General features: G+C 41.5%; 1 protein-coding gene across 10 annotated transcripts in view; it reads right to left on the reverse strand.

The window, feature by feature from the left end:
- The window catches only part of AKAP13 (A-kinase anchoring protein 13), a 352,799-nt gene that overhangs the window by 105,113 nt on the left and 223,526 nt on the right, over window positions 1-24,160 (reverse strand). For 8 of the 10 annotated variants that reach the window (XM_075007027.1, XM_075007032.1, XM_075007030.1 and 5 more), the window contains 2 exons: window positions 7,404-7,485; window positions 1,020-1,156 (listed from right to left, as the gene is read on the reverse strand). In XM_075007027.1, coding sequence (XP_074863128.1) covers window positions 1,020-1,156; window positions 7,404-7,485 — 219 coding nt within the window. Of the gene's footprint in view, window positions 1-1,019; window positions 1,157-7,403; window positions 7,486-22,057; window positions 22,798-24,160 lie in introns of those variants that run through there. The other 2 variants (XM_075007035.1, XM_075007034.1) reach the window with 1 other exon arrangement.

Here is a 24,160-nt window from a genome sequence, read left to right on the forward strand (position 1 = left end):
GTTCATTTAAGCAAAGGGAAATTCATTTTGTTAAATGCGCTCCTCTGAAAGTTTGCATGAAAATTGTCCCAACTTCCAGTTACTTAAGACAGGAAAAGCTTGTCTGCGCAGGAGGTAATCACTGAATGGCTACACATGGTAATAACCTGTGCAGAATTCTAAGTTCCACCACATACAGACAGAGCTTGTGCCAAGTTTTCTTTGAAGATTGTTCACAGGAGCCTTATAAGCTCTCTTATTCTGGAGCACCATTCTTTCCCCAAGACTTCCTTTAAGCTGCCCACGGTGCATAGTCTTTTACCAGTTAGAGTGGGTGAAGGCAAGTTACGAAACGTTTTAAATTAGTCAGCTGGAAGTATTTCGGAGTGGTTAGTTTCTGCTTCTCAAGCTATAGCACGCTGCCCTGGTCCAAGAAGCAGCAGATCCAAGATAAATTCTCAAAACAAACCAATTCCTATTTTAGAGTCTGATCTTGTATCTTGGTTTTCACCTCTCTCCTCATTATCAGGTGAATGATGGTATTTAGGAATTTTGGTAATTGGAGCAAGCTGGAAGCACAGTCACTCAACAATATCCAAGAACTGTACAATTGGTCTTAAGCATCCAGAATGAGAGGAGGCCAAAGGATAACTTAGTGCTTAGCAAGAGAAATGTAACATATAAAACACTGAATTTCAAGGTGTCTATGCAACTTTTATTACAGGCCTTGAAAGAAACTGTACTTTTTCAGTGCTTCCCCTTGTATTTACTCTATCTGCAGACAGTTAAAATCAAATTATCCTCTTTAACGTGGGGGGGATTGTAGAGTCTCTTGAACCCTGCTAGAAATTTGCAAAGCCACAGCAAATGAGTGGCTATGGTGTTTGAGAGGGACACAAGTGGCCTGATCCTTCTTATCTCTTCTTCTATTTCCAGTTACCTATCACTTGTCGCTATATACACAGAATTCTCCCAAATCAATGGGAGTTTAGCTTGGGTAGGGTGATTAGGATCAGTGTCCCCAGAGCAGTAAGCTCTACCTTTCCAAAGATGATATCATCCATCCCATCACCAGGCAAGGGGAAGAGTTCAGACTCGCTTCCAGTTCCTCCTTTCAGGATAACCCGTGATGAGGCACAGTCTCCACTCAGCCCATCCTCCAGTAAATTTTCACATTCTAGGGAACAACAAAAAAACAGAATGAGTTAAAACCTGGCCTTTTCTTTTGCAGTTACATGCATCCAACTTTCACCTTGCTGCACAATGAGGTACAAAACCAAAGTCAATAAAAGCACTAGCAAGGGTATGACACTTAGAATGGGTTCTGGACATGTCAGGTAATTGCTACTGACTTATTTACACATGCCACAAGTATGCAAATGTATGCGTCACCTCTGACTGCATGTCCCAGAAAAATCAGAGCACATTTTTATGGTTTTATTTAACAGTTCAGAACTTCTTCTTTAGCACTTCTCAGGACATCCACACAGCATGTGGGAAGTTGATTTCTTGTGCAGGAAGACATATATGCACTAGCTCTGCTTGAGCTACTGCACTAGAATTAGCTGTGTAGCCACAGTGTCACAGGATGCAGTGTGGGTTAGTACAGTCCTGTCTGAAACCCTGGGTACATACCCACTGCTTGTGACTCTGCTGTCACACTGCTATTTTTAGCATGCTAACTCGACCAGAACTAGCACATGTATATTTATCCAAGCTGGGAATCACCTCCCACCTTCTATATAGGTATCTCTTAACTGGCAGAAAGTGCACAAGGTGTAGCTGTAGTATGAAATGCCCATATGTGTATAGTATACATACAGAGACCAATTCTGACCCCATTGAACTCGGTAAGAGGGTTTGCCACAGACTTGAATTTATATGTAAGTGAAACATACTCCTTTTTTGTCGGTATCCGAGAAAATCAATTCCATTTAACTCTTTAAAGCCAAGGTAAGAATTTTTTTGGTGCTTAGCATGAGAATTTGAGGCTGATTTCCCATGTTTTCTACCAGGGGTGAAAGCGTTCAGTTTATTTTTGGAGAGAAGTCTGCACTCTTAAGAAATTAAGTAGAGTCATTTTAGAAGTAAGACAAAAGGTCTATCTATCCCAGAATGCTGTTTTCCAATACCATTTCTACCAATCCTGGCTAATAGTCATTGATGGACCTAACCTCCATGAATTTATCTAGTTCTGTTCTGAAATCCATTAAAGTCCTCGCTTTCACAACCTCCTCTGACAAGGAGTTACACAAGCCTACTATGTGCTGCGTGAAGAAAAACTTTGTTTTGTTAGTTTAATGCATTCTTTCTGTTTTCATAAAGTGCCTCTATCTTTCATGATCCTGGTGCAATGCATAGCATGAGCAGCTGGCCAGAACGGGACTACCTCTTTACATCTATTTTTTTTAAAAGCTAACAAAATTTAGTTTTTGTCATTGACATTTTCCACTGAAAATATCATTTCACAGACTAATCCTGAACCTGCAAATCAAAACATTTTCAGCCTTTGGCAACCAACCAATGCTCTAAAATTGAATAATTCTGTTTCCTTTTTATATTTAAAAAAAATTGAAGATAGTTAAGAAAAGTGGGAGTCATCTATGAACATTTTCATTTTAGAAAAAACCCACAATTTTCCATCAAAATATGTGAAATCAATTATCTTCATCCTGGACTAACCTAGGCAGAAAAAGGCTAAGCCTATCTCAAAATAACTTATGCAATTTGCTTTGCACAAACAAACTGCATAATTTATTTCAAAATAAGTGCCTCTTTCAAACTTCCAGCTATCCCTCTGACAACAAGCAGTAGCAAGAACAAAATACCGTGCTTGAAATAGCCTTTGGCTGAGGGGTTTCTATTTCTACATTTAGGATATAAATGTATCCTAAAATAGAAATCACAGTGTAACTGCAGCCAAACACATTTTGATAGTATATGCTTGAGCGAAACATTTATTCACTTTTAAATGAGATCTATTGTTCTCAATCCTCAGCTGTGCCATAATTACACTCTTTGTAACTCAGGTAGCCATAACTTTTTCACTATCTTGAGTCAGCTCTGGGCTGAAACAGGTCCTGATGGCTGTTCTATTTCAACTGTAAGATACTTCGGACAGGAACTGCTATTGCTCCTGAGTTTGTACACCACCTAGCACAAGAGAGTTCTGTACCATAAGCAGGTGTCATAGGTGCTATGATAATACAAACAATGTTACACCAGCTGTAGCCAACCTATAACCCAGCCCAAGGGATAAGGACTGAGCCCACTGTCAGAGGAAACAGCTTGCAAGCCATCTGCACTGCAAAGGTCTTCCACAAGCCCGTGTTCACATGGTCCTAATTCAAAATTCAGGTCTAGCTAAATAGTACAGGTTGAACCTCTCTAGCCCACAACTCTTAGGACCCGACCATTACCAGACAAAAGAATGTGCCAGACCACAGGAGGTCAATGGTATTTAGCAGCATTACCAAAACTTCCACTGCTTACTGGACTCTTAGAAGACATTTAGGGGTACATTAGAGCTAAATAACAGCACAAAACACTGACAGCAAGGACTGGTGGCTGTAAACAAACTTTATGGGACCATGGGAAACTTGGCCACACCCACAGTAAGTGGTCAGCAGGCTAACTAAAATCATGCTGGATCACGGATGATGCCAGATGAGAGTGTGCTGGACTAGAATAGTTCATCCTCTACCTGTAAACCCAGTACTCAGCTGAGTTAGGGGAGTTCACTCAGTATGTGACAGGAAAAGAGATATCTAAATGAAGGCTGGCTACACTGCAGAGTCTACTGAGTCACTAAGGGATGACAATGTTCTGGTAGTGACATGCTTGACCTTTGGTGGTGGTGGGGAAGGGAACACCGAATGGCCAAACATCCACCCTGCCACCAGCACAGAGCCATTACATCCAGGAACAGCATGGTTCCACCTACTTCCATCTGCGTCCCAGGGTGAGAGGGAAATGAGAAAGCCTGATAGTTACTGTACAGAAGAAGAATGGAAAGTTCACAGAATGAAAAAAAAAAAACGACGACTCTTCTGAAAGCACTTCACTACAGTGAATGCTTCTCTAGAAAACGGCTTCCACTAGTGGAGATTAAAATGCTCTTTGCCTTACTGCAATTATGCTCAAGATAGAAAATAAGACTGGAAACACCAATATTCCAGGGATGAGTTTCCAAACCACAGAGAATAGGAAAAGTACTTATGGTACTAGGTGTGGCTGTTCCCTGCTCCTCCTCCCCTTTTAGTAACCCGGAAAATCTGAACCACTTTTCCAAAACTTTGGGGGGTGGGGGGCGCGGAAAAGAGAGAGAAAAAAAGGAGGAAAAAAAAGAAGCTGTAACTTTCTGTGAGCCAGCAGCTGGACAATCCAGCTGGCAGTTTAACAGAGCATGTCCACATTCCAGACGGAAAAACAAACAGCCTCAGTGACATTTTGATGGAAAATTAACCGGGAAGCTCCAGATTTGCCAATGGACAGATACTCTGCCTAGAAAACAGAGCGGGCATTAAACAGTACGCAGCGCTGACGCAGGGGCATAAGAGAATGGAAGAGGAATGAAGCTCTCTCTTTCAAAAAACAATGGGGGGAGGGGCAGGAAGAACTTGACACATACCTCATCCCAGCTGTGCTGAGAACTCTGTGAATCCAAAGACTGGTTGGAATAATTTTCTCCCTTTTCCGGGGCACTTTATGTATTGATTCTTTTTGAAACTGTACACACATTGCACAAATTTGGGACTCCACATTCCTACTCCTGTAATCTGATATGCCCTAGTGATGACAATATGACAATGCCTTAACAGAACTACACTGATGACTCTCATCACATGTACGTCATACAGTTACTGTGTGCACATGATTTACAGTTAAACTTTGCTCATACGTGTGTGTCTCTCTAAGGAGATGGAGATGAAAACAAAATGACACTGGGTTCATTTTTATGTGCATGACATCAAGACACATACAAAACAAACTAAAAATCCAGAGGAAGGAAAACTCTGCGCAGGTCACTGCACAGAATTACCACAGCATCATCCCCTCAAGTTGGGGAACAGTTCAAGGAGGGAGAAGGTACAGAACTCTAAGTGTTTGCACTGACATCCATGGGGAAAACTTCGATCTCAGTGCATTCATGCAGCCTCAGTGCATTTGCAGTGAACTGCAAAATGGGGTGACTAAGAAGTGGAATGATTGATTATGCTTATTATCTCACTGACATGGCAGATTACTATCAAATGTTTTCCTATGAAAAGTCCAGTTTTTAGAAGACTCTATTTTATATAAGAGAGACCAGAACCTAAATACATCAATCATGTAACTGTAGGATTCATCTTTTCTTTTTCTCTTGCGTATCTTACATAGAAAGTGAGACTCAAGACGGTATCCTCAATGAAAAAAAACAACAAGTTTAACTCATTTTATTTAAGAAACATCTCCAGTTTTTGAAGCAGATGAAGTGCCATATGATGGAAAACATGAGCGTGGACAGACACTAGCCTATTGAGGAAGTTCATCAGGACAGTTACACTGCAACCTCATGAAACTGCAGATGTATAGGCAGGGCTGCAGGTTTGTAACGTTGCTGAAAAAGTTATGGATACTTCCACTTTTGTGTTTGACTGACTTAGGGCTTGTCTACACTTTTGGGAAAAATCGATCTGTTTAGGGAAGGGCAGGGGAGAGAAAGCCCCCCCCCCAACTCACCCCAGGTAGCAGTGGCCCCTGTGTCCTATGGGGCTGGGTCCACCTCCTTGCTGTAGGCAGTATGATTTGTCATGCAGAGTCAACAAGCTGCTCAGCTGTAGCGATAGCAAGGAGCACAGGGTTGATCTTCCGGAGTTAATTTTTGTGAGTCTGCTAAAGATGAGCAAAATCAATTTGTCTGGGGTCAGCAACTGACCACTGTACTCCTTGCTATCGCTACCATGCAGAGTAGGAGAGGTCGATGGGAGAAATGCTCCCATTGACCTTTCTTAAGACAATCACATAAGTCAATTTCTGATATGCTGATTCTTTGTGTATTTGAAATCAACTTTTAGGTCTAGTGTAGACCTGGCCTTACATGTGGGAAGGCTCTAGATGGGTCATGAGAGAAGGGTGGCAGAGCTAAACCTGAGTGGCTTGCTGACTCTCTAACAAACCGTAATACCTACATCAAGGAAGGTGGGCCCGATCCCATAGAACATGTGTGCCACTGCTGCCTGGGGTGAGTTTGGGGTTGACTTGCTCTCCTCTGCTGTTCCCTACCTCCTTGGCCTTCTCTCTTCACCTGGTCCAAAATACAGTCACAATGCTGGGGCAGTTCATTTATCAGGGCTTTTTTAAAATAAAAACATGGAGCAGTCATTAAATTCGGGGGGGGGGGGGGTTATTAGATTTATCATGATTGCTCAGTGTTTGCTGCTAAAAGGAAATGCTCTGACAATCGTCAGACCTACATGTAATAATCCTTTGTAATGGGTATTTCCCTCTCGAACAACCAGACAGCTGACTCCTTTGCTCCAGGATCTGATATGAGGGTGTCATGACTCGACAGAGCACATCTAAGTCCATTACTCATCAGGGAGCAAAGGCAGAATGCTACGGCATTGATCAGAATCTTGCTGTTAGCCATTAATGTACACTCACGAGAGTTAACCATTACGTTTGAAATCATCTCTGAAAATAAAGGTAATACCTGTATTTCTCCAGGTCCCAACCCATCCTCAACTGTAACCTCTTTAAATGACAGCAAAGGAAGAAAGGGCCATGGTAAGAAAAGCCCAGTTCAAAGCCACCATTAAGAGACCAGATACATCATTCCAACTTCTGCTGTTTTAAACACACATTAAAAGACAGAAAATATTCCCTCTTATCAATGTGCATCAATGTGCCCTGAACCTGGCCGGGCTAGTTTTTCCATTCACGTAGATAGAAGGAAGGGCAAATATGAAACAGTGTAAATGCCAAAAGCTCAGCACAGCTGAGGGTGGGGAAGATGGCTTTGAATCACTTATCTTTTCCCTGATTCCTAGGAATCAATAGAGGCTGCTGGGTGCTCAGTATTTTTGAAAAATCAGGCTGCTTATTTAGGTGTCTCAGTATGGATTTAGGCCCTACATTTTTAAAGTCTCAGCTACAATCTATACACCCATATGCCTTTGTATTTTATTTATGAATTAGCAAATAAAATATTTTACCACAGAATTCAATCATGAGAAGATGCGTTCAGTACCAGACACATAAGCAATGGACCAACAGCTGATACCTGCTAGTGCATGTTATTTTTATGGGAATGGAAATGGGAATGACAAGAGAGAAAAGGAGGGGAAGGAGGATAATCCCGGGATCGAAGGTTAATTGTTTGGAAAGAGACTGGTGTGTCAGTTCCTTCGAAAAAAGGGTTAGGTGCACAGTATTCTACTTACCTCTAGATTCATGCGTTTGTGTAGGCCCCAGCAGTGAAGGATCAGAACATGGCTCTGTTGCACACCAGCTCTCGCGGTTTATCTGAAAGGGCAGAAAGTAGGCAAAGTAAGAAAACATCAACAGTGAAGCCACACTGCCCCTGTTTTAAGGGACATGGTTCTCTAGCTGCATGGAGACATGTCTGGACCTTCCCATCAGTGGAACTCTGCTAACAAAGATTTTAGGACCATTTCCACTTTCCAGATCTGAGAAAGTAATGTAATAATGTCCACGGCTCCATTATCATGGGGCACAGAACAAAACTGGTCTGTCGCTGGTGGGGGAATTCCCCACCCTAACAGTTCCCACTATTTGAAGAAGCACCCCACAGCCTGATTAGTTTAATTTTTCCCTGATATACAGATTGTGTTAACTATACCATGAGGAAAAGGCACGATGATTTTTCCTCCTGAACGGGAGGGGACATTCCCCTTAGTCAGACAACCCCACTTATTAGGGTGCCAGTGTCCAATTCTGTTTGCTTTTGCCTTTGGCTGTTCTTGGTCTAGCTCTGAGGAGCTCTCTCAGAAGCAGGCAGGGCCCCAGACGCCACAAACACGTCAGAAGGGGAAGTGGAGCTGAGGGGAACAATCTCCTCAGAAGTCAAATGCTGTCCTGGGATTCGGAATGGAATGAAATAAAAGGTCAGACTTTCTCTTTAGAAATTTCTGCTACAGGGATGACTGGGGGAGCTGCCAGGGAGGGAGAGAGAACTGAAAGGAACTCGTGGGGGAAGCAGACTAAAAAATCCATTGTAATGGACCCATGGATCTTATCAGACAAAAGAAAGAAAATACGCAAAGTTTTATCACACTTCATTGCTCTCTGCGACTGCATGTGGAACTAGACTCTTGGGGTTCAACCCGTTCTGAAGCAGCAGCAAACTAGCCATAGGTTTCTGGAAATATATTATTGTTCAAGCCAACTTAGCCACACTCAACCAGTGAAATAGTCACATGTGTCTAGTGGCTAACATGCCGGACACCACAGAACTAACTATCACATATGCCACTTAACTGGCCAGTACTAAAACAGAGCTAGCTGGTAACCTGACAGAAGTAAAAACAATTAGCAGCTTGGAAAATCATCCTGCTCTGATGTCCTGCCTCAGTCTTACTATGAGACGATTACATAATAAACAGAACTAATGTCCTGGGCTATAAGAATCACAAAATTAACTTTCAAAGGGATTGGATATCTGCTGGATAAATTTTGCCATGTGCACCATGGCATGTGTGGATGTGCACCACCAGTAGAAGTACATGGTGCTGGCTGTGGGTGGCCATGTGTGCTCCGCTAATCAGCTGGGCAATATTTGAATCTCTCCTGTGTGGCCACTCAAGCGCTCATTTTACAAGGAACACTGGTTGTCATTCTGTTTCCCCATCTACAGAATGAGCATATTGCCACTTCCCTACCTCAGGAGGGTATTGTGAGGAAATACAAAAAAGATACTCAGGTACTATGATACTAAGACTGTAAGAGAGATTGGACACAAGAAAAACTTTTAAGTATTTCAGATTTCACATACATGCAACCAGTTAAAGTGACAGTTACTATGAAAGACATGAGATATTTAATATTAATCATACACACACACTAACCAAGAAGTAAAAACTGTATGAAGAGTGAGGCATGGTAGATGCAGGGAAGGGACTGGCACTGTCCCATTCATACATATTGAATAATACCTGGAAAACTCTGACACACAGTATATAATTAAATGGTTTAGAAAAGCTTGCCAACATTATATAAATACAGTTTAATATGCACTGTTTAGAAATTGGGGTTTTTTTGCATTTCTGATTCAACTCTGCAGGAACAAATGTAGAAGGAGGTTGACAGGATATATCCAATACAAAGAAGCCACATCTAGCCATTTCTGGATTCATATGCTTGTCTTTCACATAACAGAAACAGTTAAATACCATAGCAATATTCTTCCACTCCTTCAAGTCAAACCAGAATCTCTTTGGAACTGATACTCTGGCTTTCAGTGACAAAACTAGAGGAACAATTCAGGAACAAACAGAAATTCAGGTTCGCCCAAGCTTATGTGGCTGAAGAAATTCCATGGTGGTCATTTATTTGTGGTGTGGGACCACCTTTCTCTCCCTTCAAGCCCAGCATGCACTTAACCTTCTCTTGCAAATATTAGGTCTGATTCTCCTCTCACAGTCTCACAGCAGTGCAGCTTCACAGAATCAAGGGAATTACGCCCGTCAAGATCAGTGAGACACAAGCAACACCTAATGCTGTCCTGTCCAGAGAGCATGTTTGCTGCTGATCAAGAGACTTGTCATGATAACATAAATTGCACAGAGTTGGATTAACATCATTATTATTGTCATTATCACAATCTATAATTTTCTCTTTTTCTAAAGTAACTACTTGAATAAATCCTCTGAAAATTCATTACAGATTTTGGCAATTTTTTCTACAGATAATTATTTATGATTTTTTCCACCATTAGCCAGCCAGTTCCAGCCTCTTTAGTCTGTGACTTTTTCAAGTATTTAAACTGTTATATTCTAAAAATAATTAATAGAAGTAAAAACAATGAGAAGTCCTGTGGCACCTTACAGATTTATTAGGGCATAATCTTTCACTTTTGTTTATTCTAAGGGTGTGCAAGATATAAGGTCCAGATCTGGCCCACCAAGACTTTTTACCTTGCCCATGGCTGTCGCTACTGCTACAGAGGGAGAAGAGTGTCAAGGTACTGCTCCCACCACCAGCAAAATCTCTCAGCTCCTATTGGCTGGTAACTAGCCAATGGGAACCAAGAGATTTTCCTGAGACGAGGACAGCGCAGCACAAATTTTCAGTTCCCATTGGCTGGTTTCCAACTAACAGAAGCGGAGACATTTTGCTGGGGGTAGGGGCAGGACAGGAAGCCGCCTTCCAAGTGTGGAGAGCCACATGGAACAGACAATGGGCTGAGGCTGCTGAACGTGCTACTGGCCAGAAGCTTCTTAGATAGGCACATCTTGGCCAGAGCCTGCTTCTGGAACCACACTCCAACTCCCTCCCGGACCCTGCACCCACTCTCCCCAAGACCAGAACCCTCTCCTGCACCCAGAACCCTGTCTTATACCTTGCACCCCAATATCCTGACCCATGTCGCAACCACCTCTCAGACCCCATGCCTCCTCCATAGAAAAGTGTGGCCCCTGACTGCTCATCAGAATCTCGGAGTGCCACTCCCATCAAAAATTAATGCCCACTCCTGGCTTATGCCCTACTAAATCTGTCAGTCTCTAAGGTACTACCAGACTCCTCTTTTAGAAAAGAAACGAAAAAAAAACAGATACTGACTAACATGGCTATCCGTCTGAGACTAATAGACAAGTAATGAAAGGGTGCAGCTGAAGGGAACTCTTCACAAGCCAGCTTTTGGAGATAATTTAGGATATTTTGGATTCCTTGTTTTGTATCTGTACAACCTCTGTTTTTATAATACACACCAGTATTTATTTAACACCGCTAACACAGGAGGAATATTTATTATGCACCAATAGAAAAAAACAAATAAAAGTACTTGTTTAAACGAACGCTCGCTGAATGATAGAAAGCCAAAGCAAGCAGCAGCATTTCAGAGACGACTGCTGAATGATCACAGAAACCCGGTGATCTAGACATAGAACAAATACCTTTCCACATAACTTCCTTACCAGATCCCCTCTTCATCCTCCTTAACAGCCAGCCCAAAATTTACTCTTAGCAGTGACAGAATATTGAAGCACTAGACAGACAAGTGAGGCTGATCGCTCAAAATCAGCCTCAGCTCTATCTTCCACTAGCCCTTCTTTCCCTCTGATAGTAAGCTGCCAAAGGCATGCACCTTGATTTGCTAGTGTGGGAGCAGAGATAATACAGCACCATAAAAGTGGCAGCTGGAAATCTGGACGGACAGAGCTTCAGCACGCAGACTTTTCTTAAAAGGTCAGCAGGGAGTGTGCCTCCCTCTCCCCACCCCTTCCCCACCCCCCCAAACACTCACTGGTTTGAGCCTGCAGAAGACAACGAATGATCAAAGAAACACCTTCACAACAATTAAAAAGAGTATTCCTGAGGTTTCTGTTTGTTTTTGTTGTAGAGTTGCACGTACTGGACTGGAAAGTGAATACGGCAGACAAGCACAGCACCAATGTGGATGTGCAAACACTGGATTCTTAGGACTGTGTGCAGTGATTTCCAGCATCTCAGAGCCAACTTATTGCAAACACTTAATTTAAATTCAAAGGAACTTAATACAGAAACCTCCGTGCAGAGTAAAATAAAGAGGAGACATAAGATAGTGTGCTAGACAAAAGGGGATGTTAAGTTACATTCTGCATCATGTGGGAACAATTAGTGACCACCAGCTCCTATTTCCTTCAGAAAAACACAGAGATCTTTCATTTTTAAAGATCCACATGTCCCCTCCCTTTTCCTATGCTCATCAGTGTGTCCCAGTGGAGTTCTCTGACATACTTCTAGAAAATAATGGACACAGTAATGTTCCTATTCATTGACTCTATTATGTTTTCTCAGACAACATTTTAAGCACTGTCCCTTTCCTCTTCTGCAGTAGCTTGGTTCTTTTCAAGCTGCCATAAGGCCTCCCTAGATGGTATTGGTTCAAAGTCAGTGCTCGTGGAATAGATTAAGTCCATCTTCATCTCTCACTCAAATCTATCCTTTTCACCAGGGATTTCATCACTGTAAGACCTGAGCCTGGGCCCTAGGGCTCCCTTTGCAAAAGTTACATTAAGTGTCATAAGATCAGTGGCTGTCATACACAGCAAATGCCATCAAAAGCAGGATTGTTAATACGACTTCTGCACATTAATGGTGTTAGGTTGAATGGTAGCATAGTTCTGCAAGCTGCACATCACTAGCCATATAGTTAAATTCCCAACAGAGGCAACAGATGAGTAACAATGACTAAGACAGGATAGCTGGGAACACCAAGTTATTTTAATGGCAAAAGGTCCAATTTCCATTCTGTTCTCAAAACATTCCCCTACACTTCACATATTTTGACATCAGAAAGCATTCCGCTATTTAAAAGGTTTGCAATTTTCAACCTCTGTTAGCAGTATGATAAATTAAATTAAGTATCTCAGAAGAGGAACCAGACAATTATCTGTTTTATTTCCTTGTAAATCTCTAGTGATTTGATTTCTTTCTTTATTATTTTAACTTACTCTTAAATCCTAATCTGAAGTTTCCAGTTTTCTCTATTTTTCTTTTGAATCTCCCGCCACTTGAGTCCTAACTTAAAACTGACACCATGAAACTACTACACAAAGACATTACAGCACTCAAGAAAAATATAGACTACTAGCCTAATTATTTAAATTCAGCTGATATATTATTAAGTACACAGTATAAGCACACAGGATAAGTATTAGTCAGCATTAAATCAAAGAACTGAAATGTTGAACAAAGTTATTTGGAATTTTTTATTTTTTTTAAATAAGATACTTCAAAGGTTTCCCATTTAATAATCAGAAATTGTGCAATGAGTTTTAAATTAAACAAACGCAAATCTTAATCCTGCCCTCCTGTTCCTGGAAATATCCTTGGGGGAAAGTTACATAAATCACTGGAATTAAATTTTAACTGAATTTACAAGATGAAGGAATAGTAACAGACACCATTGTAAATTTCTGGACCAGCAACTGAGGAAAAGGCCTAATTATGTATTTCCCTCCCCCTTGGAAAAAAAGAAGATGATACCTTATGTTCTCAAGACTCACCAAAGCCAGTAGCAAAGCTATCATCTTACAGGTCATGTATGAAGGAGAAGGCAAGAACGGAATTTTCAGCTAGATTCCACAGGCACCCAATAGACATTCCACTGGGGGGTTCCTAAGACCAAAACTGAAGAGGATCCCACCTTGAAATGAAACAATCTGCCTGTCGCTATTACTGCAGCAGCATCCACCTCTTTTATAATTTGCACAAAGTCATCTTTAAGCTCTCCTCATCTCCCCACACTCTTCCAGACACGAAAGTTGTGGGGCCGGAAGGACGAGGGCTTGACACCATCTCAGAATTATTTTTATATTCTTCTATAAATTATCCGGAGAGGACTATGGTCCAAGTTCTGCAACAACTTAATTTTATACACTGGAAGTCATCCCCTTAACTTGACTAGAAACACTTAACAGGGTGTGTAGTTAATCTCGTACATAGATCCTTGCCAAATTAGGGTCTGGACCTTTTGGGGGTGAACACTGCCATTTCCCCTACTCTCCAGGGACACAGGTACTCCAAAAGGGTCCCTGGGGTCAAATTTATAAGTAAATGGAAAAAGAGACAGGGCCACCAAGACCTGTAGTTTATAGTGGGAGAGAGGAAGAGGATCTTATAACCACAAGACCTTTCCAATTGCTAGATAAATTGTTGCTGTGTAGTCTAACACCACCAGGGGATTTTCAGGATGCAGCATTCCCTCTGGCAATCTTCCAAATGGGAAAGTGGATAAATGTCCCAATAACTCATTTAAACTTTTGACAGTGAGGTCCCTTTCCCATTATCGGGGACTAAACTGCTGCTGAAAACAATTTAAGTGTACATGTGCATTAGCTGCAAGTCATCTAGTTGCAATGCTTGGTGGTGATGGGGGACTTCAACTATCCAGATATATGTTGGGAAACTAATACAGCAGGGCACAGACTATCCAGTAAGTTCTTCGATTGTATTGGAGATAATTTTAAATTCCAAAAGGCTGAAAAAGCTACCGGGGGGGAAGCTGTTTCAGATTTGATTTTAACAAATAGGGAAGAATTGGTAGAGAACTTGAAGGCGGAAGGCAGCTTGGGTGAAAGTGATCATGAAATCATAGAGTTCACAATCCTAAGGAAGGGTAGAACAGAAAACAGCAAAATAGAGATAATGGATTTCAGGAGGGCAGATTTTGGTAAACTCAGAGAGATGGTAGGTAAGGTCCCATGGGAAGCAAAACTGAGGGGAAAAACAGCTGAGGAGAGTTGGCAGTTTTTCAAAGGGACATTATTAAGGGCCCAAAAGCAAGCTATCCCGCTGTGTAGGAAAGATAGAAAATATGGAAAAAGACCACCTTGGCTTAACCAGGAGATCTTGCATGATGTCAAAATAAAAAAGGAATTGTATAAAAAATGGAAACAAGGAAAAATTACAAAGGATGAATATAGGCAAACAACACAAGAATGCAGGAGAAAGATTAGAAAAGCTAAGGCACAAAATGAGCTCAAACTAGCTACAGGCATAAAGGGAAACAAGAAGGCTTTTTATAAATATATTAGAAACAAGAGGAAGACCGGGGCAGGGTAGGGCCATTGCTCAGTGAGGAGGGAGAAACAGTAACAGGGAACTTGGAAATGGCAGAGATGCTTAATGACTTCTTTGTTTCGGTCTTCACTGAGAAGTCTGATGAAGGAATGCCCAATGTAGTGAATGCTAGTGGGAAAGGGGTAGGGTTAGAAGTTGAAATAAAAAAAAAAACAAGTTAAAAATCACTTAGGAAAATTAGATGTCTGCAAGTCACCAGGGCCTGATGAAATGCACCCGAGAATACTCAAGGAGCTGATAGAGGAGGTATCTGAGCCTTTATCTATCATCTTTGGAAAATCATGGGAGACAGGAGAGATTCCAGGAGACTGGAAAGGGCAAATATAGTGCCCATCTATAAAAAGGGGAACAGTAACAACCCAGGAAACTACAGGCCAGTCAGCTTAACTTCAGTGCCAGGAAAGATAATGGAGCAGGTAATTAAAGAAATCATCTGCAAGCACTTGGAAGGTGGTAAGGTAATAGGAAACAGCCAGCATGAGTTTGTAAAGAATAAATCTTGTCAAACTAATCTGATAGCTTTCTTTGATAGGATAATGAGCCTTGTGGATGGGGAGAAGCGGTAGATGTGGTATACCTAGACTTTAGTAAAGCATTTGATATGGTCTCTCATGATATTCTTATCAAAAAACTAGGCAAATACAATTTAGATGATGCTACTATAAGGTGGGTGCATAACTGGCTGGATAACCATACCCAGAGAGTAGCTCTTAATGGTTCTCAATCCTGCTGGAAAAGTATAACTAGTGGGGTTCCGCAGGGGTCTGTGTTAGGACTGGTTCTGTTCAATGTCTTCATCAATGATTTAGATATTGGCATAGAAAGTAGGCTTGTTAAGTTTGCAGATGACACCAAGTTGGGAGGGGTTGCAACTGCTTTGGAGGATAGGGTCATAATTCAAAATGATCTGGATAAATTGGAGAAATGGTCTGAGGTAAACAGGATGAAGTTTGATAAGGACAAATGCAAAGTGCTCCACTTGGGAAGGAACAATCAGTTTCACACATACAGAATGGGGACAGACTGTCTAGGAACGACTACAGCAGAAAGGGATCTAGGGGTTATAGTGGACCACAGGCTAAATATGAGTCAACTGTGTGATGCTGTTGCAAAAAAAGCAAACATGATTCTGGGATGCATTAACAGGTGTGTTGTGAACAAGACACGAGAAGTCATTCTTCCGCTCTACTCTGCACTGGTTAGGACTCAGCTGGAGTATTGTGTCCAGTTCTGGGCACTGCAGTTCAAAAAAGATGTGGAGAAACTACAGAGGGTCCAGAAAAGAGCGACAAGAACGATTAAAGGTCTAGAGAATGCGACCTATGAAAAAAGGTTGAAAGAATTGGGCTTGTTTAGTTTGGAAAAGAGAAGATTGAGGGGAGACGTAGCGGTTTTCAGGTATCTAAAAGGGAGTCATAAGGAGGAAGGAGAGAACTTGTTCTTCTCGGCCTCTGATGATAGAACAAGAGGCAATGGGCTTAAACTGCAGCAAGAGAGGTTTAGGTTGGACATTAGGAAAAGGTTCCTAACTGTCAGGGTGGTCAAACAGTGGAATAAATTGCCAAGGGAGGTTGTGGAATCTCCATCGCTGGAGATATCTAAGAACAGGTTAGACAGATGTCTACCAGGGATGGTTCAGACAGTACTTGGTCCTGCCATTGGGGCAGGGGGCTGGACTCGATGGCCTCTCGAGGTCCCTTCCAGTCCTAGTGTTCTATGATTCTATGATATCCCTATCACCTTTTCCAAAATTCAGGTCTCAGAAACCAACAAGCAACCTGAAAATACTCTATTATCTCAAACGAACCTGAGTGATCCCCTTGATGCTCTCTTGAGAAACAAGCTATGCCCAAAACAAATTAAATTTACAGCAAATTCTATCCTCTTTCCCCACAAATCACAAACAACAAACCCCCAAAAGCTGACATTAGTTCATTATTATAGCTGTGAAATCAAACAGTCAAAAACTAGGAATCTCCCAACAGTTAAGGTTTCCTTCCCACAAGAGGTATTGCATGCACTATATATTTGACTGGAATGCACAAAAACCAAACTCATACAAATGTTTTTATTTAGTGAAGAAACAGGACTATACGACTTGGTCTTAATTATGAGCTTAATTAACTGAAACAGTACACAGCATAATTTAGAGTGGAAAAAAGTGTTCAATAATCCTATAAAGATGACTGCACTGACCACCTATCGCATGGAATGTCATCCACCCTGACCTCCTGCAGTTTGGTACATGGATGAGAATAATCCATCTGAAGCAGATGTTGCAAATCTGGTCCATTTTACTTTCAAATTTATTAAGTACTTGTTTCCACAACTTCATGTTGTGTTGATCCTAATTTCTGCATGTAGGTCTGATTCAACGTCTACTAAAATCAGTGGGTTACCCAATAGGAGACCTAGTCCCAGTTTCCTTGCTTGAGAAGCAGCAAGCAGAGGGAAAAATAGTGAACTATATGATTCATGCATCTTATCTCTGAAGACTGAAGTTAGACTCTCTGAGCTGTAGCTAATGGTTTCATGAGCACGAAGCGACAAAGATCCTGTGAAAATTATATTGAGCTATTTCAAGCTTTCTTTTTTTTAAAATGAGAATATTTAGTCCTGAATTTTTTAAACATGTATATTTCTTATTGTTCTAAAAACGTAGCAAAGCAACACTGGTAATCAAGGCCTATTTACATACAAACATCTAGACAGAAATGTAAAATGCCAGTCACTGTGCTATACAGGTGCTATGCCTAGGCTGTATTTATATCAACAATTTGTAAGACGTTCATACAAAAGGATGATGGCTACAGCATAAAACCCCAGGCAGAATAGTTACCAACAGTGTGAGGCTCCCAAATTCTATGGCGGGCAAAACTATTTCCTGGAGTAGAGATGGATCAGCACATCCCTCAGAGGAAGTCTGTAATTACTGAAGGTCAGCCTGGTCAGGGTCGATCATCCAGGGTTCAATTTAGTGCACCTAGTGGGGACACGCTAAATCAAACTCATTTTCGCAAGGTGTGAGGGAAGTCAGTGAGAGAATTTCTCCCATCAAACTCCCTTTGTGTGGATAGCTTGATAAACTGACCTTCAATACATCGATTTCAGTTACGCACTTATTGCAGCTGGACTTGTGTATCTAAGATCAACTTTCAGGTCCAGTGTAGACCTGCCCTTAGGGCACATTTATACTTACTGAAAGATCGATGCGCTGTGGTCAATCTTCTGGAGCTTGATTTTGCACGTCTGGCTAAGATGTGGCAAAACTGACCTCTCTGGGATATCACGTGGCGTAAGGGATGTTGAAGCGAGGCTAAAGAGGCTCAGACGATACTAGGGAATTAAGTAAATTCTGATATGATGATTCAAGCTACACAATTCTAACTAGGGCATTTACGTATCTGTTCCTCTAGTGTAGACATAGCCCTAGTTAGTTGAGGATTACAATGCCCTTTAAAGATTGTTCACGTTAAAGCAAAATGTTCATAATGCTTATTTATGGTAACAGTATGGAAGCTGTCAGAAAAGATTTTCCTAGTACAGAATTACCCTCAGCTACACCTGGCTGCCTTGACCCACTATAAGCTATTCAGGCAGGTGGAAACACAAGCATGATAGAGGTACTTTGACTGCTCCTCTTCTCCCACTTTCCTAGACAGGTGTGCAGGGAGGGAGGGAGGGCAGTATAGAATCACTTTGACATCTCTATGCCATCCACAATTTCCTATAAGTGGCTATGTCTACACTACCTCCCTACTTCAAAGGGAGGATGGTAAATAGGGTGTTGGGAGTTTATTAATGAAGTGCTGCGGTGCATATGTAGTACTTCATTAAGCAAATTCCCCCCTGCAGCAACTTCAAAGTGCCGGCTTGCGTCTAGCTGTGGCTCACCCGCCGGCACTTCAAAGTGCTTGGGCAACTGCGAAGTCTCTTTACTCCTCAAAATTTTTGAGGTACCGGCTGGTGAGCCGCGGCTAGATATTTAAAACTTCAAAAGTTCCCACGGGTGGGGAGGGTGGAATTTGCTTAATCAAGTGCTGCATATGCAGCACAGCACTTCATTAATAAACTCCCAACACCCTACTTACCATCCTCCCTTCAAAGCAGGCAGGTAGTGTAGACAAGCCCAGTGTAACAAGTCCCAGTAGCCAGTTAAACCAATGTGCAGTGCCACAACAGAACCACACAGTTGGAAAGAGACTTTTGCTCCCAAATGTCATATATTAGAAAACAGGAGGTCAGATTGCTTTTATTAAAGCAGACTGGGGAAATTATTTTTATGCTCTCAACCCCTAAATGGCTGTTCAGTATTTGTTTAAACCATACCAAAAACAAGCTGTAGGCAGTCTACACATGGAAAATAGTAGCCCCAAAGTTGAATCCTTAAGGAAGTTATGAGAATGTAAAAATAATCCATTAGAACTGGAATTTTGGAACTTTACATACAAGTAGTTGCAACCAAAGCAAATGAAACATCATTGATATGCTTTAAATAAAACAACACCAGTTCTCCTGCGTTCAAAGCTTATCCCAAAGATCTTCCCCTAACAGCTGATTTTTCTTCCACTTCCAATGCTGTTGAGATTGCCTATCTAAAAAAAACAGGGTCAAAGGCTCACCAATACATTACTAGCAACACTCGATACAAGAATCCTTTCAGAATCAGACCTGTGAGCCTATGTGAAACTAACCACTCTCATTTTAACCACAATTTCAAAGGCAGACTAATTAGTGAAGGGTATTTTTGATCCTTTGAATTCATCTATTGATATCTGACTTTTAGATTCTTGAGGCTAAGGAAACAGTACAGCAAACCTCTGACATACGCAGCTTCACGTTGCATGTAACTCACTTTAACATGAGTTAAGCACAACTTGAAGCTGCTCTGCAGCTACCAGCCTGCCTAGTTGCTCGCTGCTGTGGTCAGCTAGCCAGGCTAAGAGCCCCTTCTCCCTTCCTCCCCCCAGCCACGCGGCTGTCACTGTGCCACTGGCTGTCACTGTGCCACTGGGGGAAGGCAGTGAGAAGGCTTTTAGTCTGCCTAGCTGCCCACAGGAATGCAAACCCCATATAACTCAGGGTTTTACTGTATCCAAGTCAAATCAAAATGATGACTTGGGAGAGTCAGTCTTCTGTTTATTAACAGTTTAATTAGGAAAAAAAAATGTTCCTTGCCTAAGGTCTGATCCAACTGTCATCGAAGTCTAGAAAACATCTGCCATTGACTTTGCCTGGTGTACTGTCTCCTGCAACTCTAAAATTAGCCCAGGTCATGCTGTAGATGGCAGATTAAAACACGAGGTGGTAAAAAACAAGATACATTTTACAGATTGGACCTCTCTCGCCTGGCACCCTTGAGACTTGACCAATACTGGACAAGAGAATTTGCCAGATGATAGGAAGTCAGTATTGTTTAGCAGCATTGCCCACACTTCCACCGCTTACTGAGCTCTCAGAAGACATTTAGGGGTAAGTTACAGTTAAACAACAGCGCAGAACCCTGAGAGCCAGGACTGGTCACTGTGAACAAACTTAGTGGGACCACAGGAAACTCGGCCATACCCACGATAAGTGGTTGTTCAGTTAATTAAAATCATACTGCATTACAGAATTTACCAGATGAGCGAGGTCTGAATTAGAGAGATTCAACCTGTACTATAATTCCCAGTTGTTTGTCTCTCTATATGCTCCATTAATCAGCATGGCATGCACATGCATGTTGAACAGCTGACTGAAGAAAGATTTGGGTGATTTCATAAGAGCCATATTTTGTTATAAATTCTAGGTTTTACTTAACAAAAATTAAGTTAGGGAACTGATGACTACACAAATACTAATATGCTGTAATCATAGCAAGTAGTCGTTCAGTCCAGGCAGTCAAACACAGCTTCCAAAAAGATCGTGCTTCTTATGTAAATAGTTGAATCTGTCAGGGGCTAACAATGCTTCCTGGCTATTGTAGGGGACCGTTCTATACCACAGCTAACACTGTTTACATAAGGTGTCTGCACATTTATTTTGTCTATGACTCAGAGTGGTGTCTGCAGATTGCAGGGGCTTCCACTTTCTTCTAATTAGTATAATTCAAGATAGTATTAGACAACAATTTATCAAATCCAACATGGCCAGAAAAAAAACAATTTTTTTTTGTTTTTTTGGAGGAGAGGGTGCAGAGGAATGCATTACATAGGAGCCAAAAGTAATAATCCATCTCTAGGTGAACGTGAGCTGGCAAGTTCCAGACTTAGTGAAGGCAGAATAGATCAGGGAATCATTTGAGAAAACACATCATGGAAAAAATAACTATGCTGCTTATAAGTTGGGATTGAAAAAAATGTAGTTTTTCCACCTTCACCTCTGACACACAGCAAAGGCTATAGGAGCCATAAAACTTTTCTAATAAAAGTTAGCCACACAACTATGCAGGAGTCACCTACCCCCACAGCACCCCTCCCCGTCCCCCGCCCCCAACCTCCAGTTTCCAAACAGTGACTCTCCTCAGGACTTAAAATATCAAAGTCAAGCTGTGTTATGAAGAGACTTGGGCTGCCTTCCCATTTCCACCCACTGCGCCAGGAAACTGTTCAAGCAGAGCTGTTACAGCGACAGAACATTCCCAGACTGCCACCATACTGTTTGGTGAAGTACTAATTTTAGACTGGAGGAGGGTGCCTTGGATTATCAGCCAAGAGGCATTTCAGGCTCTTGCTTCCACCCTTTTAGGACAAAACATTTAAACAAACGAGAATGACCCCTTCTCCCCCAAAATAGAAGAGCTTTATACCCAGCTAACAGCCAGAACCATTCAGCACTGATCAAATAAACCTATCATGCATTTTTGGGTTGAACAGACAGTCTTCCAGGTGAAGTGCAGAGGACCGATGGGTAAAAATATCTTTAGCTCAAAAGCAACTTTATACAGGAAGACTCAACACATCCCTTTGAGAAGTTTGCAAAATATCTGAAGTACCGCAGATGATTCTGACAGAGGAGAAAAGAGAGGTCAGCAGAGTGCTCGAAATAGATACATGTAACAGTAGATATCTATTACCACTGAGAGCATCTGTTATAGCAATAGCAAAATCACTTGAGGTTATAGAATTTTAACAAATACCTGGGATCTCAAAGCTGCAGTCTCCTCCTGATAGCTGCCTCCCCCCGCTCCCCATTTCAAAAGAAACATGAAATCTGACTGGCTGGAGTGCATTTACAACACTGAGTAGGTTAGTGCATCCAAAATGAATAAGCAGCACTAACGAATTAGAAGTATAAACAAACAATACTGTACCTTTAACAACACAACATCTACAGTCCTGTCCACCTTGGAAATGTCACAAAGGCTGTAGCGCCTCTTGTGTCGTTCATACATTTTGTCCAAAAAAAGGAATACCGAGGCAAAACGTGAGAAGCAGAGACCAGCATTAACTCCAGGATAAACTCCGCAAGGTGTACAGTCCAAATCTCTTACATACGCACGCGAAGTCCCTGCAACTCAACATTCTTTGATTCTCATCAGCTTTTCCAATTCTCTTAACAGGAAAAAAGAAAATCCCAGAGCTCTGACTGTTCGATAAAAGTCATCTTAGAACACAGGTTCACATACGCAGATAACAGTAATTTATAGAAAATAAGACCGATAATTTAAGAGAGATTACCGTAAATATGAAAAATTAAAAATAATATTAACTGGTAAAGTTGACACCAGCATTTCTGTTATATTTGATTAAAAAACAAGTTTTCTAGCCAATATAAATGGCAAAAAAGCACCCATATTAAATTCTGGAAAGAGAGAGTGAGAACAAAAGCCATTTGTATGCAACTGGAACCGTGTAACCTCCCAAGGGAAAAAAAAAAAGGGGAAAAATACTTAAGCTAGACTCAAACACAACGTGTCTAATTCGAAGAAGAAAAGAGTCTGGCTACCAAATCCAAAGAAAATATTGTTGCTGATAGACTTTCATTCACTGTTCACAAAAGTAAAAGAAAAACAATAAAAATACACTTTTCCTCCTTTCAAGTAAATCCACTATTAACCAGGCAAGAGGGACTGGTCTTGAATAAGTTTATATTTCTAATGACAGCACAGGGTAAAAGGAGAAAAAAAAATAAAATAAAGCCACTCCCTCTTGATTTCAGCTGGAACGTCACTACTTGCCTTTTTAGTGCTGCACCAGTGCTCTTGGAGTCTCAAAAACTTAATTGCAGTTGTGGGAAAATGATTCATTTTTTTAGAACGAGAGAGAGAAAAATGAGGGGGACAACAGGGTTTTCTTTTTCATTGAATTCTTTCCCCCTCAAGATGTAGGCTCTTGCATATGTGATTGATGGAAAGAGATGAAGCAGAGTAAAAGTGTGAATCTTAGTGAGAAGGACCAGGAGAAAAGACAGCCTTTCACCCACTCCTGGCTCAGGTGAACGAAATGAGACAGTTGCAGGCTTACAGCTGCTCGGAAACAGGAATGGAAACTTGTGATTTAACATGTTTAAAAAAGGAAATCATTCATTTGTAGTGCTTGCTCTGTCTGCAGTGCACAGCAGGAGAAGCAAAAGGTTTCAGCGGCTTGTTATAATATTTATTAGATTAAAACATATGATTCTCTTTCGTCTGTTTTAATCTGAAAAGCCGTGTGGTTAAATCAAGTTTTTAAGTCTCTTTATTGCTGGTCTAGTCAGTGAGTCTCCCTTCCTCTCAATGGCTCATTCACATCAGCCGGGCCCTCAATTCACACTGCCACATGGTTTCCTGTTTTCAAACTGATTCAGCCTTCTCAGATCCCCCTTCAGCTACTACCCCACCCTGACCTCTCATGGGACAAAATGTTTCCATACTTCCCTGGCTTTAGACATTCGCTCACTCAGTGCTTAAAGGGGAATAGAGAAGCAGGGAGGGGGAGAGAGAAAAAGGAAAGGACAGAGGCTTTTTTCCCCCACATTAAGCTGCAAAATGCAGAGATTTTACCGAGCAGAACAGAAGAACCCACCGCTGTTGACAGAGCGGAAGATGGGAATTAAGGGAGCTTTTAAGTCTGTGTCACAAAGGAAAAAATAAGAACTTTCTATAATAGCAGTATCAAATCAACCTTCCACTGCAATTTGCAGATATGGAAAGATATTGTACATGAGGCCCAGGGAGCTGGCCACTCCCTTAGGACAAGGATTCAGTCCGTTAACAAATATACTTGAGGATTTCTGAGGTTTTTTGATACAGCCCCAGAGGAAATGACTCAATGGTCTAAGTCCCATTAGTTATTTGAGGCTACTTGTAACTGCAAGCTCAAATTCTGGCAGGGACTGCTCCATCCTGCATCCTTGCAAAACAGATAAAAGGTGAAGTTTGTGCATGTCAGTGCATAACGATCTTTAAAATCGGCAGTCCCATTTGCTCCAAACT

The sequence above is a fragment of the Carettochelys insculpta genome, chromosome 12 (assembly GCF_033958435.1).
Source record: "Carettochelys insculpta isolate YL-2023 chromosome 12, ASM3395843v1, whole genome shotgun sequence".
In the NCBI taxonomy this organism is placed as follows: Eukaryota; Metazoa; Chordata; order Testudines; family Carettochelyidae; genus Carettochelys; species Carettochelys insculpta.